Genomic DNA, 15,638 nt, shown 5'->3' on the forward strand with positions numbered 1-15,638 from the left:
ACATCCGATCTTGCGGTCCTTGGTCTTGACCCAGTCAGGCAGGAATGTAGAAAACCTTTGCCAAAAGTATGAGGCATATGGAGTGTGCTTGCAAGTGTTAATTCCACTTTTAAATCGAAAACATTACTACGCCATGTTTTGTGAGTTTCGCCGACTCCGCCGCTTTGACCTTCGGCCGCTCCGGAGCTGTGCCGAAACCGATAAGGAGCGGGAGCTTCGAAAGCAAAGGATAGGCGCATGACTGGCCCCTTGGAACAGTGGACCCCTCAGTCGCGCTTTAGGCTACGTGGCGGTAGTGACAGATGTGCGCTGCATGCGTTGACATCGACAACATTGTGGTAGAAATGTGGCACTAAAGCTATAGGCTTGTGTTCATTGGCGTTGGCCACATTCTAGACTCTCATGATTTTGAGGAAATGAAGGGTGCATAACTGGGTCAGTGGACGCATGAATTGCACTTTGAGGTATACGTGGGGTGGTGAGAGAGAGATGTGGGCTGCATGCGTCAGCGGTGACAACGCTGTGGCAGACTCGCGGCACTGCAGCAATAGGCCGCAGCGTTCGTTGGGTGAGCAGACTCTTGCAATCAACCATTAACTGCCACCTGGCAGGGTAGTAGGGTGGGTGCACTGCCTATCCGGTGTCCGGAACGCACTCAACGTTACAGACGCCAAGCCGCGTATGGTTGCCCCATACACCATAGCTTTTGCTCTCTAACTAGGTTCGGCAGTAGTTAAGCCGCAGCTAATTTCTGTTTTCTCTTTGCACGTATGTAGTCAGCTGAAATACGTAGGTTCAGGTATCTGTCGACTACTTTTCAATTTCATGCTGTGGTGGGCCCTTTGTCCAAAAGCCTCATTTTACTACGAGGTTTTTCAGGTTTCATTTTATGGTTTTCTTTGCATATTTTGCAGTGTTTTACAATGCGATATCCCAACTGCAAATTTTGTGTGCTTTGGTAGCTTTACTGGAGACTGATGGATACGGGGATACCTTGATCTTTGCTGAGGCACTGGCTTGAGCCAAGCCGTTCCAACTTATTTTTATGACATTTGCACGTGGTTATCACTTGGGCTTCGTTGTTGCTACTCTAGGCTAGTACGGCAAGCAATCATCATCATCATCAGCCTGACTACGCCCACTGCAGGGCAAAGGCCTCTTCCATGTCTCTCCAATTAACCCTGTCCTTCGCCAGTTGCGGCCACCATATTCCCGCAAACTTCTTAATCTCATCCGCCCACCTAACTTTCTGCCGCCCCCTGCTGCGCTAGCCTTCCCTTGGAACCCACTCCGTTACCCTTAAGGACCAGCGGTTATCTTGCCTTCGCATTATGTGCCCTGCCCAAGCCCACTTCTTCCTCTTGATTTCAACTAGGGTATCGTTAACCCGTGTTTGTTCTTTCACCCATTCCGCACGCTTCCGATCTCTTAACGTTACACCTATCATTTTTCTTTCCATAGCTCGCTGCGCTGTCCTTAACTTAAGCTGAACCCATTTTGTTAGCCTCCACGTTTCTGCCCCATAGGTTAGTACCGGTAGGATACAGCTGTTGTATGCTTTTCTCTTGAGGGATATTGGTAAAGTACCATTCATGACCTGAGAGAACCTGCCATATACGCTCCACCCCATTTTTATTCTTCTAGTTATTTCCCTCTCATAATCCGGATCAGCTGTCACTACCTGCCCTAAATAGACATATTCTCTTACTACTTCCAGCACCTCGCCATCAATTGTGAACTACTGTTGTCTTGCTAGACTGTTGAATGTTACTTTGGCTTTCTGCATGTTAATTTTTAGCCCCACCGTTCTGCTCTGCCTGTCTAATTCATTGATCATGCTTTGCAGTTCATGCCCTGAGTGACTTAGCAAGGCAATGTCATCAGCGAATCGCAGATTACTTAGGTATTCTCCATTTACTCTTATCCCCAGCTGTTCCCATTTCAGGCCCCGGAATAGCTCCTGTAAACAGGCAGTGAATAGCATAGGCGAGATCGTGTCTCCCTGCCGTACACCTTTCCGTATTGGAATTTTATTGCTGACTTTATGGAGAACTATGATAGCTGTGCAATCGTTATATCTTCCAATATTTTCACATAACACTCTTCTACTGAGTGTTCTACCGAGTCGAATGCTTTCTCGCTATCAATGAATGCTAAATATAGGGGCTGGCTATATTCTGCGCATTTCTCTATCACCGGATTGATAGTGTGAATATGGTCTATTGTTGAGTATCCTTTACGAAAGCCTGGCTGATCATTTGGTTGATTGAAGTCTAAGGTTGTCCTGACCCTATTAGCGATTACCTTAGTAAATACCTTGTAGGCAACAGACAATAAGCTGATTGGTCTGTAATTCTTCAAGTCCTTTACGTCTCCTTTCTTATGCATTAAGATAATGTTAGCGTTTTTCCAAGCTCTAGGTTTGCTCGAGGTCACAAGGCATTGCGTATACAGGGTGGCTAGTTTTTCGAGCACAACCTCTCCTCCATCCTTCAACAAATCTGCTGTTACCTGATCCCCACCGGCTGCTTTCCCCCATCTGCATTGCTCCTAAGGCTCTCTTGACTTCCTCCTTCGTTACTGGTGGGATGTCCCATTGATGTGCTCTACTGCCTCTCTCAGCAACATTCTGATTGCAATCGCTACTGTATAGATTTGTGTAAAACTCTTCGGCTACTTTAACTACCTTATCCATATTTCTAATGGCGTTGCCCTATTTGTCTCTTATCGCATACATCTGGTTTTTACCTATGCCTAGTTTTCTCTTCACTGCTTTTAGGCCACCTCTGCTCTTTAGAGCATGCTTGATTTTCTCCATGTTAAACTTCTTGATGTCGGCGACCTTGCGCTTATTTATTAACTTCGACAGCTCTGCTAGTTCTATCCTGTCTATGGAGTTAGACGTCCTCATGCTTTGCCGTTTCTTAATCAGATCTTTAGTCTCCTGAGATAGCTCCCTGGTATCCTGTCGAACCATCCTACCGCCTACTTCTACAGCGCACTCCATAACGATATCTTTGAGATGATCGTTCATTGTTTCAACATTACGGTCGTCATCTTCAGTTAAAGCGGAAAATCTGTTCTGCAGCAAAATTCTGAATTCCTCTACTTTCCCTCTTAATGCTAACTCGTTAATAGACTTCCGCTTCACTAATTTTGTCCATTCCCTTTTCAAATCTAAGCTATTATGAGACCTTACCATTCTGTGGTCGCTGCAACGGACCTTTCCAAGGACCTCCACATCCTCTACGATGCCAGGGTGAGCGCACAGTATGAAGTCTATTTCATTTTTAGTCTCACCATTGGGGCTCTTCCACGTCCACTTTCTGTTCGCTCGTTTGCGGAAAAAGGTATTCATGATTCGTAAATTATTTCTATGTGCGAACTCTACTAATAACTCTCCCCTACTGTTCTTGGAACCTATGCCATAGGCACCAACCGCCTGGTCTCCAGCTCGCTTCTTGCCTACCTTCGCATTGAAGTCACCCGTCAGTACAGTGTACCGTGATTTAACTTTGGTCATCGCTGATTCCACGTCTTCATAGAAGGCTTCAACGATCTGGTCATCATGGCTTGATGTCGGCGCATAGGCCTGCACCACCTTCAGCTTGTACCTCTTATTAAGCCTAATTACGATAGCTGCCACCCTCTCGTTAATACTATAAAACTCCTCTATGTTGCCAGCTATATCCTGATTGATGAGGAATCCCACGCCTAGTTCTCGTCTGTCTGCTAATCCACGATAGCACAGTACGTGTCCGCTCTTTAGTACTGTATACGCTTCATCTGTCCTCCTAACCTCACTAAGCCCTATAACATCCCAATTAAAACCCGCTAATTCCTGCAACAGCACTGCTAAGCTAGTCTCACTGGATAAGGTTCTTGTGCTAAACGTTGCTAGGTGCAGTTTCCAATGGCGGCCTGTCCGGAGCCAATAATTCTTAGCACCGTCCGCTGCGTCACAGGTCTGACCGCCGCCCCTATCAGCGGCTTTGCAGCGGACTGAGGGCCGAGGGTTAATGGGGTTGTTCATAGAAGGTTGTCGCCAAGTACTACACCAGGATGGCCAAATCCTGCTCTGGTGAGGAAGTGCGTTGTCTGTTCTAGTCACCGAGATCAGGCAGCACCCCAGACCTGTTCGTACAGTTCCATCGACACATGGAGTGTCCTCTTTCTAAAAAACCCGGTGGAGAACACTGGGGACCCAGGGGGGGCTGGCCCTACGCCTTGCTAGGGCTAAGCCTCAGTGCGAGGCCCAGAGACCAAGCGCCACGAAAAATGCGGCCAAAAAAGGCCAGCGCCCAAGAAAAGGGAGCCGGCGAGGACCGCAACCGTTCGCGGGAGGGCATTGAAACGGCCCACCTGGGTCTCCCGGCGCCGCAGGCCAGACAAACCGAGTGCTTTCCCGGTGAGGGCAGGCGCCGCGGCCAACTGCAGCAGGGCAATAGGTGGACAATGCCAAGCTGCAGAAACGGTCGAAAAACCGCTGACCGGCTGTAGGAACCGGCAGCGGTGGCCACAGGAACAGCCGGGACCGCCGGCCACAGCTGAATATAGACAAGACCTAGTCAAATAACGGAGCTGAGGAGACAACAGATCAAGCGGGATGTCCCATTGCTGTGCTGTACTGCCTCTCTCAGTAACATTCTGATTGCAATCACTACTGTATAGATTTGTGTAGAACCCTTTGGCTACTTTCTTTTTTTGGCGGGGGAGTCTCTACAAGTGTTTAGTGTAGAATGCAGCACATTTCTAATGCCATTGTGATGATGCCGCCTTCATGGTTGATGTGCACTGTACAGAAGTCTGATACAGTGTAGCTCGGTTGTCTTCTCAGGGGGAGGCAGTGCTAGTTGGGGTGTATTTGTTGGCACATAGTGGAAGTTCAGTGCACTTGTGACACACAAGCAAAATGTAGGCCAGTATGAGACGTCAGGATTGCTGTAATACAGTGAAATCTTGATACAACGAGCTTCACGGGCCCGCCAAGAATTGTTTACTATATTGATATATTGTAATTTTGAAGACTGTGAAATGAGAGCTAGTAAGTGCACTGCATAGAGGAATTTCCATACCTTTAAAAAGGGCACACACACGAGCAAGGCAGTCATCGAACAGGAGTGCAGTGAGTAGGTTGTTGCTTGTTTGTTTAAAGAGATGAGTGATTTTCTTTTGGTTTGTATGACATAAGCTCTCCAGGACGGACGCTTCGCTGTCTGCTTTCTCGTGGATGACATCAAGCAGACCTTTGCAATGTCCGATGAGCACGCAAAGCAAACATGGATGTTTGACCATATAAATGCACCGAGCATCTGAAGTGTCACCTCACTGGTGCACTGAAGCTGTTAGCTCATCTGTTATGCTGGTGAAGGCCCCTGCATGAATAATATGCACATGCAGGGTGGGCAGTCAAGACAAGTCCTTTTGAGTTGCAGCTTGTCAGGAATTGACCTCCCATACAAAAAAATGTAGGCAAATAGTAATAGACAAACGGTGGGGCTGTAAGCATTGCCGCTGCTCACATTTTTGTGCATGCAATTCTTGTGGGTACTACTGTTGAGGGGGAGCACGCGCAGTAGGGAGCGGCAAGTCTGGCACAGGGCAGTGGGTGCAGTCGGGCTGCTGGCGGTAGTTGTCTGTCTGTATATTTTAAGTACTGCAGCCCCATTCACAGGCTGTAGCAGCAGTGGATTGTGTGAAAATACAATGCAGTAGAGAGAGAATTTATATCAGTAATAAGATATAAACATACATGACATTCCAATTTGGGGGGCTTTGCTTGCATCCCTTTTAGTGCATGTGTAGCAAGGTGTGGGGGCAGTCTGCGATTGTGTGGCCCCTGAAACCGTGGTGGTTGTGCATGTGGCGCAGGAGACACAGATGCAGCGTGCCAAGGAGCAGTTCTCGGCACGCCTGGATGCCCCCAAGGAGGCCCCCGTGGTCACAGAACAAATCAGGTACTCGTCTCACTGCAGTGCACGCCATAAACGGTGGCGACAAGTGCGTGTAGGGACTCTGCTCGGGGTAAAAGGTGTCATTGTTGGGTGGGCTTTTCGCTGAAACTTGTGTATTGGCTGTGTGTGCAATTTTTTGTTTCATTACTGGAAGGGACGTGCAGTTTCTTCAGGCAGCCAGAAACATGATGGAAGGCACGAGAAATGATAAGTTTTGTGTGTGAAATCAAGGCGGAAAGCTGGGCTAGCTGGTGTGTCGTCATTAACTAAAAGACTAGCGCATAAAACTAGGACAGAGAGAGAGAAGGAGACAGGACGAGCGCTAAACATCAACTGAGGATTGAAAGCACAAGCTGATGGGCGAGTTGGTTATTCATTGTTTGATTTGAAGCAGCGCAAGGCCAAAAGCCAAAGAAGAGAGCAGAGAAAGAAACGGACAACACAGCGCTGAACTAACAACTGACATTTATTTGGCACGCTGCACGTATAAATACATTCAGGCACCAAAATAGAAAACAAAGCAAAGAGCTCATTCATGCGCTGGGAATCTGCACGCCAACACAAGCTAAGATGTGCAATTCAGGAAGCGAAGTTTTTTTTAAAGACACTGATGGAGCGCTTACACATGTGTCACCATACGCTTTGATGTTCGGAGCCTCGATTATTTCACGGCACAGCTTATCTCTGTTCCTATCCACAACTCTGCAAAATTCAAACTGTGGGGTGCACTCGCACTCACGGCAGTGCATGCTGAGGTTACGGGACTCTTTATTATCAACATTGTTGCGGTGCTGCCTAAGCCTGTCATTCAAGCACTGTCCTGTCTGGCCAATATAAAACCTATTACAAGTGAGAGGAATAGAATACACGACATTTTTTTGACACTTCACGAATTTGCACTCATGATTCTTCGGGCAAACGGGGATAGTTTTACCTGGATTGTTGACACGCATGCACAAGCTTGATAACTTAATGGGGGCCGAAAAAACAACATCCACTCCGACTCTTTTTCCAACACTTTTCAAATTATGTGATACCTTGTGGATATACGGAATGGCTGCTACTGGCTTCCTTGTTTGACATTCAGGACTCGGGGAGCATTTCAGTTTCTTCAACAAAACCTCGGCGACAGAAGAAAGAACATGAAGCGGATAGCCACAAGCAGTAAGCCTCTCTACCTGGTTACTAAAGCTGCGTGCGGTTTTATGTCGACAGGATTTTGTAAGTGCACTCCTGAAGCTTGACATAATAATTCCTCTTTTAACAAGCTTCGAGTGCGCGGAACTATATGGTAGCAACGGTTTATTAGCCCTAGGCTCGAAAGACCAGCACACACTGCAAGGTGAAAACTGCAGGCTCAAGTCTAGAAATCTGATTGTGTCCTCTACAGGAACTTCATGAGTCACTTCCAAAGGGGCAAGAACATCAGAAAATACACCTCCAACTTTGGACACTTCCCTACTAAAAGCTTCGCGGTCACAGGTGAGCAAAACTAGATAGTCATCCACAAAGCGAGAAACTGCTGCAACAGCTGTGCCATTTAAGCGGTTATTCAGTTCTCTGTCATGCATAACTAAAAAGAAATCACTCAAAATTGGGGCAATGCAGGAACCTATGCAAATGCCCTTCTTCTGAATAAAAATTCGCCCTTCCCACTCTGTATACGTGGATTCAAGGTAGGCTAATAACAATTCTAAAAAGTTTTCCACCGACATGCCGGCTGCGTTCTGAAAGCGAACGGCACCATAATTGTCAATGACGTCCCTAATGCACGAAAGGAGACTATCATGCGGAATGGAGTAGTACAGGTCCTTTACGTCAATAGAAAAAGCACACAGTTGCTTGTCATGGTAGTAGTCTAGGGTGCTAATCACATCAAGGGAATTCTTAACCTGGAAGGGATCGTCAACTGGTAGTTTTGTTAGCTTTTCTTTCAGAAACTGTCCTAGACATTTTTGCCAGGAACCTTTCTCGGAAACAATAACGCGGAACGGCACGTCAGTTTTATGTGTCTTAACAGTAAAAAACATGGTCAAGCTGGGCTTTTTACAGTTATTTATAGACGTAAACACCTTGTCTAAGTTATTCTGCTTACATAACTTTTTCACCTTGCATTTAGACTTCGCAAGACTTGTTTTTCTCCCCTCCTTACACACAGACTGGACGGCATCCATTGCTTTTTCGTTGAAACTATCCTTAGACAGAACGACAAAACCCCCTTCCTTATCCGCAGTCAGCAGGGCCAAAGAATTGTCACGTAGATAGTCCACAGACTTATTGATGGGTAGCTTCTTAGACTGATTCCTAGGGCGGGAGAGAACATCGACACCTTCTGAGATGCATCTGCTGGCCTCAGGAGCTGGAGCATATCCGGATATATGCCTTACCATAGCAAGAAGCTCTGGTGCACTTTTTCGGGGCTCAACGGCGAACTTTGGGCCAAGATCGAGCACTTGACGCACATGGGCCGGAAGCGGCCCATGGGCCGCTTCCACATGGGCCGCTTAAATGGCACAGCTGTTGCAGCAGTTTCTCGCTTTGTGGATGACTATCTAGTTTTGCTCACCTGTGACCGCGAAGCTTTTAGTAGGGAAGTGTCCAAAATTGGAGGTGTATTTTCTGATGTTCTTGCCCCTTTGGAAGTGACTCATGAAGTTCCTGTAGAGGACACAATCAGATTTCTAGACTTGAGCCTGCAGTTTTCACCTTGCAGTGTGTGCTGGTCTTTCGAGCCTAGGGCTAATAAACCGTTGCCACCATATAGTTCCGCGCACTCGAAGCTTGTTAAAAGAGGAATTATTATGTCAAGCTTCAGGAGTGCACTTACAAAATCCTGTCGACATAAAACCGCACGCAGCTTTAGTAACCAGGTAGAGAGGCTTACTGCTTGTGGCTATCCGCTTCATGTTCTTTCTTCTGTCGCCGAGGTTTTGTTGAAGAAACTGAAATGCTCCCCGAGTCCTGAATGTCAAATAAGGAAGCCAGTAGCAGCCATTCCGTATATCCACAAGGTATCACATAATTTGAAAAGTGTTGGAAAAAGAGTCGGAGTGGATGTTGTTTTTTCGGCCCCCATTAAGTTATCAAGCTTGTGCATGCGTGTCAACAATCCAGGTAAAACTATCCCCGTTTGCCCGAAGAATCATGAGTGCAAATTCGTGAAGTGTCAAAAAAATGTCGTGTATTCTATTCCTCTCACTTGTAATAGGTTTTATATTGGCCAGACAGGACAGTGCTTGAATGACAGGCTTAGGCAGCACCGCAACAATGTTGATAATAAAGAGTCCCGTAACCTCAGCATGCACTGCTGTGAGTGCGAGTGCACCCCACAGTTTGAATTTTGCAGAGTTGTGGATAGGAACAGAGATAAGCTGTGCCGTGAAATAATCGAGGCTCCGAACATCAAGACGTATGGTGACACATGTGTAAGCGCTCCATCAGTGTCTTTATCTCAAAAAGAACTTCGCTTCCTGAATTGCACATCTTAGCTTGTGTTGGCGTGCAGATTCTCAGCGCATGAATGAGCTCTTTGCTTTGTTTTCTATTTTGGTGCCTGAATGTATTTATACGTGCAGCGTGCCAAATAAATGTCAGTTGTTAGTTCAGCGCTGTGTTGTCCGTTTCTTTCTCTGCTCTCTTCTTTGGCTTTTGGCCTTGCGCTGCTTCAAATCAAACAATCAACTGAAGATTTACTGCGACAAACAGGTGCATAAAAGCCCTTCAGTGGCACATGCGCACACTGGGTCAGAACAAGCGCAAACCAATCAAAATGTGGCAAACTGCTCCTGAGATACATTTATTTTTGTTGCGGAAGAAACACTATGCTAGGTGTGAGCGATTTTGCGGAGCCCCTGAGAGCCCCAACTGCGCATGCGCGAGGAGCAAGTGTGAGACAGTTACTGCGTAATTTCCTTTCCTCAAACACAGTTTTCATTTTTTTTATTACGGCCCCTCTTTCTTCTTTCACTCCCACTTCCTCCCTTCCTGTACGGTGCGGTTCAGGTGTCCACCAAGATGACAGAGAATTACTGCGCCATTTCCTTTCCTCAACAAGCGTTGCGTTCAAAGGGCAAGGCATCGTGCCGAACGGGTGGTGGCATTCCGTGGACTCCCTGGCAGCGCTACAGCACACTGTCGCGGTCCACTCCTAAAGGCAAAGCTTAGGCGTCATTAATTAGCAGTTAGTTAGTATTTAGCCATTAATCAGTGATTAGTCATTAATTATGTGTTACGTCACCCAGTGGTGATGTCATCAGTGCCACCGAGGCAGTCAGAGTGGTGAGGAAAACGGTTTTGCCTCTACGCAGTTTTAGACAGTCAAAGTGTCCCTCCCCTGAGTTGCCGCTGAGACGCCCTGAGGCGCCGTTGCTTCCACAATTCTACCCGGGATGGCCATTGGTCAAACCACAGCCAATTTTTTGGTCAGGGCAAGTGATGTCATGCTGACACAGTTATCCCCTTCCCTGTTAATGTGATAAGGCTCACAAAGATTTCCGAAGGTGTTGACTGCTTGTTAAGTAAAAAGCCATGTCCACGTGGGTAACGTTAGCGGTGAGCAATGCAGTTCACTACCTCAAGAAGAATAATCTTTCTTTTCCGACTGTTGATAAAGAGGGGGATTCGTCGTGTTGCCGAAAACAATGCGTCATGGAAAGGCTATGCAGGCTATTGACAAGGATTTTGTCCTCCTAAAAAGATCTGGCAGGAAAGTAGAGGCAGAGGCATTAAAGCTTTGCGAACAGATCAATTTGACAGGACTACGCAAGTCTGTAAAAGCAGCGAATATGCGGGGGCTCAGCAGATTCTTTTCCGCAAAAACCCACAAAGAAGGCATGCCTCTCAGAGCTATTGTGTCCGAGAAAGAAGCCTGGCAAGGCCTGGTGTCAAAATACCTACAAATGTACCTTAGCCAACTAGACATAGAAGATCTTTTTCGCGTGAGCAACTCAAAAGATGTGATTGAATTTTTGCCCGAGCAAGGTGGTGCTTCAGGAGCCAATCTTGCTTTTTCAGTTGATATAGAGGAGCTGTTTTATTCCATTCCCCAAACAGCTGTTAGGCGCAGTAAAAGAGCGGATTGAAAGCTGGGGGGCTGTCAAGTTTCAGAATAGTAGCGGGGTTTCGGTAAATGCCTTTGTAGCCTTAGTTAAGTGTTACCTCTCATCCACTTACATTTGTTTTGACGACCAGTTGTTTGTGCAAAAGGATGGCATTTGCATAGCCCCGATTCTTGGTGGAATCTTCTTTGGCAAGCGTGTTGCAGCGTGCATGAAAGAGGAAAAACGTGTTGTGAGGTGTTTTAGGTAGGTGGATGACTTTATTGTGTTTGTGAATGTTAGTGACGAGAGTGACAAACCACAAGTTTTAAAAAGCGTTCTAGAGATTTTCGGTGATTTGTTCTGGCAAGCTGAGGCTCACGCATGAAGTTCCGATGAACGGGTGCCTCCAGTTCCTCGGGCTATGCTTGTTCTTTGGCACTGGGCACAGGTGTTGGTCGTACCAGCCACGCACAAAAAAGGAAATTTTAGCGTGTAATTTGGCCCATTCAAAATTGGTCAAATGGGGCATTGCAAAAAGTTGCCTGCGGGGTGCTCTCGAGAAGACCTGCCAGCATAAGATTGAGGACAGCCTGCAAACGCAAGTGCACCGGTTGAAGGAGGCCGGTTTCCCTAAGGACACAGGGATGGCTGTGGCGGAATGCCTCCTGAAAGAAGTCGGGGCAGGGGGCCGCCCTGGCGTGGCAGCCGGAGAAAGCTGCAAAAGGCATACGGCCATACCTTACGTGCACCAGCTTTCGCACCGGCTGAGGAAAGTTGGAGGGAAGTGCGGTGTGGACATCATGTTCACTGACCCCGAAAAGCTGGTGCGGTTGTGCAAAGCCGTCAGTGAGAAGAAGAAACCGGTATGCACCATAAACCACGAGTGCAAGTTTGTTCCGTGCACTGCTGGCGTTGTACACCGCATACCCCTCTCCTGCGGTAGCTGCTACGCGGGGCAGTCTGGACGCTGCCTAAGTGACCGGCTACGAGAGCACCGCTCGCTGGTGGATTCACTGGCGGGGGAGCGGCCATTTGGCCACGCATTGTAAGCGGTACGGGTGTGTGTCGGCGTTTGATGCCACGTGTGTGCTTGGTAGGGGAGGCACAAGGTTAGGCCGTGAGATTTGTGAGGCTTACATTAACAGATAAGGTGATAACTGGGTCAGCATGACATCACTTGCCCTGACCAGAAAGGAAGAAATGTACCCCAGGAGTGGTTTGCATTATTTTATTTAGTTTGTGCTTGTTCTGACCCAGTGTGTGCGTGTGCCACTGAAGGGCTTCTAGCCGCCGCGGTGGCTCAGCGGTTATGGTGCTCGGCTGCTGGCCCAAAAGACGCGGGTTCGATCCCGGCCGCGGCGGCTAGAATTTCTTTGGAGGAGAAATTCTAGAGGCCCGTGTACTGTGCGATGTCAGTGCACGTTAAAGAACCCCAGGTGGTCGAAATTTCCGGAGCCCTCCACTACGGCGTCTCTCATAGCCTTAGTCGCTTTGGGACGTTAAACCCCATAAACCAAACCATAAACCAAACCTGAAGGGCTTCTATTTACCTGTTTGTTGTAGTAAATCTTCAGTTGATGTTTAGCGCTCGTCCTGTCTCCTTCTCTCTCTCTGTCCTAGTTTTATGCGCTAGTCTTTTAGTTAAGGACGACACACCAGCTAGCCCAGCTTTCCGCCGTGGTGGTCACGCACAAAACTTATCATTTCTCTTGCCTTGCACCATGTTTCTGGCTGCGTGAAGAAACTGCACGTCCTATGTTCCTATGTTTGCAGTAAGTGGATTGCGAGGCACCTGCAGTCCTGTGAAGTTTTTGCGCTTGTTTTGATGTCGCTGCCTGTTTCTCTCTCAGCTAGAATACAATGTGAGCAGCACATGCATGCTGATCAACTGCCCGGGTACTGTGTGTCTTTAGAATCTGCCCTTCTTGGGCACAACGTTGATGGGCCATCCGGATGAGCCTAGTGTGAATGAGGTGGTTGGAGGTTAGTTTTAATTATGACACGGCTGTCAGTTTGTCATAGATTTTGCATGTGCGGATATGGTGATTTCTGTACATGTGGTATGTAACATCTGCCTGAGCGATGACGGACGACAGCCTATGGGAGAGCCTTCGCTAACACCCCATGCGGGTGCTACGGCGACACGTAGGCAGCGTTCGATGCCATACAGCCTTTAGTCTTATCTAGCATTACCAAAATTTTTGGGCTGAATGAATGGCAGGGACTTTCGAAAGTGCACCTCTGATAACCTCGTAGGCAGATGATGTGGCGGGCGGTGAAAGTGGGCAGAAGGCACGATTTGCCCGTCTACTTTAGTCTAAAGGCCATGCAGTTGTGCACATTTGGCAATTCCGTAGTGTTTCATCTCTCTTTGGAAGATTTAGTGATTGGTGTGTGCAGCTCAGGTGACCTCTCCAATGCAGGCGTTGTTTCTCGTGGTATGGTTGGTTATGGCACGCTGAAAAAAAAGAAATATTTCTCTGTTTTAGGGATAGGTCGAGGAAAGGTCAAGAAAGCCTTGACAGTGCATTGGTGTCTCCCTCCTATCTGCATTCATCCCCCAGATTCATCATCATCATCAGCTTGACTACGCCCACTGCAGGGCCTCTCCCATGTCTCTCCAGTTAACCCTGTCCTTTGCCAGTTGCGGCCACTGTATCCCCGCAAACTTCTTAATCTCATCCGCCCTACTAATTTTCTGCCGCCCTCTGCTACGTCTGCCCTCTCTTGGAATCCACTCCGTCACCCTTAAGGACCAGCGGTTATCTTGCCTTCGCATTACGTGCCCTGCCCAAGCCCACTTCTTCCTCTTGATTTCGACTAGGATGTCATTAGCGGTGAAGGCGGTCACCGCTCGTCATTTGTGTGCACTTCCCGCTGCGAGAGTTAGACCCGTGAAGCTTCAGAATGAGTATAAAACTACTCACCTCTTCCTCCAGCAAACTGGCAATTAGAAGTTGAAATAAAGTCATTTTTTTATTTTTTATTTTTTCTGACAAGTTTGATTTTTCTTGACAATTTCATGGACCCTAGAGTCAGAAAAATCAGTCGGCGACTTTAGTTACATGCATAGCAACAGCATTAGTGCAGCTGCTGGCCGAAAAATCAGCTGTTCTCGATCATTTAGAGTAAATTACAGCGTATATTGAGGTGCCTTATTCTGAACATTCATTCTTGCTCACAGCAGCGTTGCCATCAGGAAGCCATGCCATCGCCTAATTTGTGCTGTGGAGCCTCACTAATTCAGGCTTGAACTGAATAAAAGATTTGTTTGTATAAACCCGGCTGTAAATTTGAGCCCCCTTGAAGAGGAAGGACTGGCGATCTCCTCACATTGCCATACATTCACTGTACTGCTAGCGCATAGCTGCAGGCTCATTTCATTAGTGGCTGTACAGTTTTTTCAGCACAAACCTCAATGGTAATCATAATTTATACAATTTTCTAAACTCTATGCCTAGGCCTGTCATCCCAAATGTGTGGTGGCCATGACATTTGATTGCTGGGCCCAATGCTGGCCACAGCAGTTTTGTTGTGATGGAGGCTAAACAGCAGCTGCAAACAAACGTTCTTCAGTAGGAGGGGACACTTGAGCTCTGCCTTGACGCTTTAGTGAGTTAATGCCATTCTCTGCTTAACATTCGTGGATGTTAAGATGTTAGGGTGAAACAAAGCAGCTGACTTTTTTCAGAAAAGAAAGGTATCTTTCCTGAAATTCTACGTTGTCTGTAGCAATGCAGGTGAAAAACAAGTAAGACTCGTATCCCCGTCCCTGGTAGCAAAGTGCTTGACAGATACGTTTTTTTTTTGTTGCCTGTTTTTGTTTGTCACCTGTTTTTTTTTGTTTGTCACCTGTTTTTTTGTTTGTTTGGCGCCTGTTTGTCTTTACCCCGCAGTTTCCACGTCCCGTCTTTGTTGCGCTGTTTCAAAAATGAATACGTACCAACTTGCCCAAATTTCTGCTTGACAGATACCTTGGGCCTTGGGTGCAAGGTATCAAAAATGGCCTGTGGTAATTTACTGCTCGAACTGCGTGACACTGTCCGGTACTCTAAACTCTCAAACCGCGTGTCCATAGGGGAAATCCCTGTCTCCGTGACTTCACACCGATCTCTAAGTACTGTCCGAGGCATGATCTCTCAAGTTGATTTTGTACATCTCGCTGAGAAAGAAATGCTGGAAGGTCTCACTGACCAAGACATCATAAACGTTCAGCGGATAAAGATCCGGAAAGATAACAAGGAAATAGACACAATACACCTGATCCTCACGTTCAACACTAGCACATTGCCCGACACAATCCAAGTGGGGTATTTGAAAGTTGATGTAAGACCATACATGCCCAACCCTCGAAGATGTTTCAATTGTCAGAGGTTCTGCCACGGCTTGCAGAGTGGCTGCAGTCGAAAAACTTGCATGGAATGCACTTCGAAGGATCACCATTCTGATGAATGTGATGCTGCCCCGCACTGTGTAAACTGCAAAGGAGACCATGCTGCATACTCCAGGGCATGTCCATCCTGGAAGAAAGAAAAAGAAATTATTGCTCTCAGAACTACTGAAAACATCTTTCAGGGAAGCAAGAAGGCGATTCGCCCTAACAAACACATTCTCTTTCACGGCACAAACAAGCTTCGCCAATGTG

The 15,638-nt window shown here is 47.2% G+C and overlaps 1 protein-coding gene across 2 annotated transcripts in view; it reads left to right on the top strand.

Annotated features, from left to right (window-relative positions):
• Positions 1–15,638, top strand: part of hyx (cell division cycle 73 hyrax) — a 106,927-nt gene that overhangs the window by 18,176 nt on the left and 73,113 nt on the right. For both annotated transcript variants that reach the window (XM_089562752.1, XM_089562753.1), the window contains exon 6: positions 5,872–5,957. In XM_089562752.1, the coding sequence (XP_089418878.1) occupies positions 5,872–5,957 (86 nt within the window). The remainder of the gene's footprint in view (positions 1–5,871; positions 5,958–15,638) is intronic.

Source organism: Amblyomma mixtum, chromosome 10 (genome assembly GCF_055824585.1).
Source record: "Amblyomma mixtum isolate Tamu chromosome 10, ASM5582458v1, whole genome shotgun sequence".
Lineage (NCBI taxonomy): Eukaryota > Metazoa > Arthropoda > Arachnida > Ixodida > Ixodidae > Amblyomma > Amblyomma mixtum.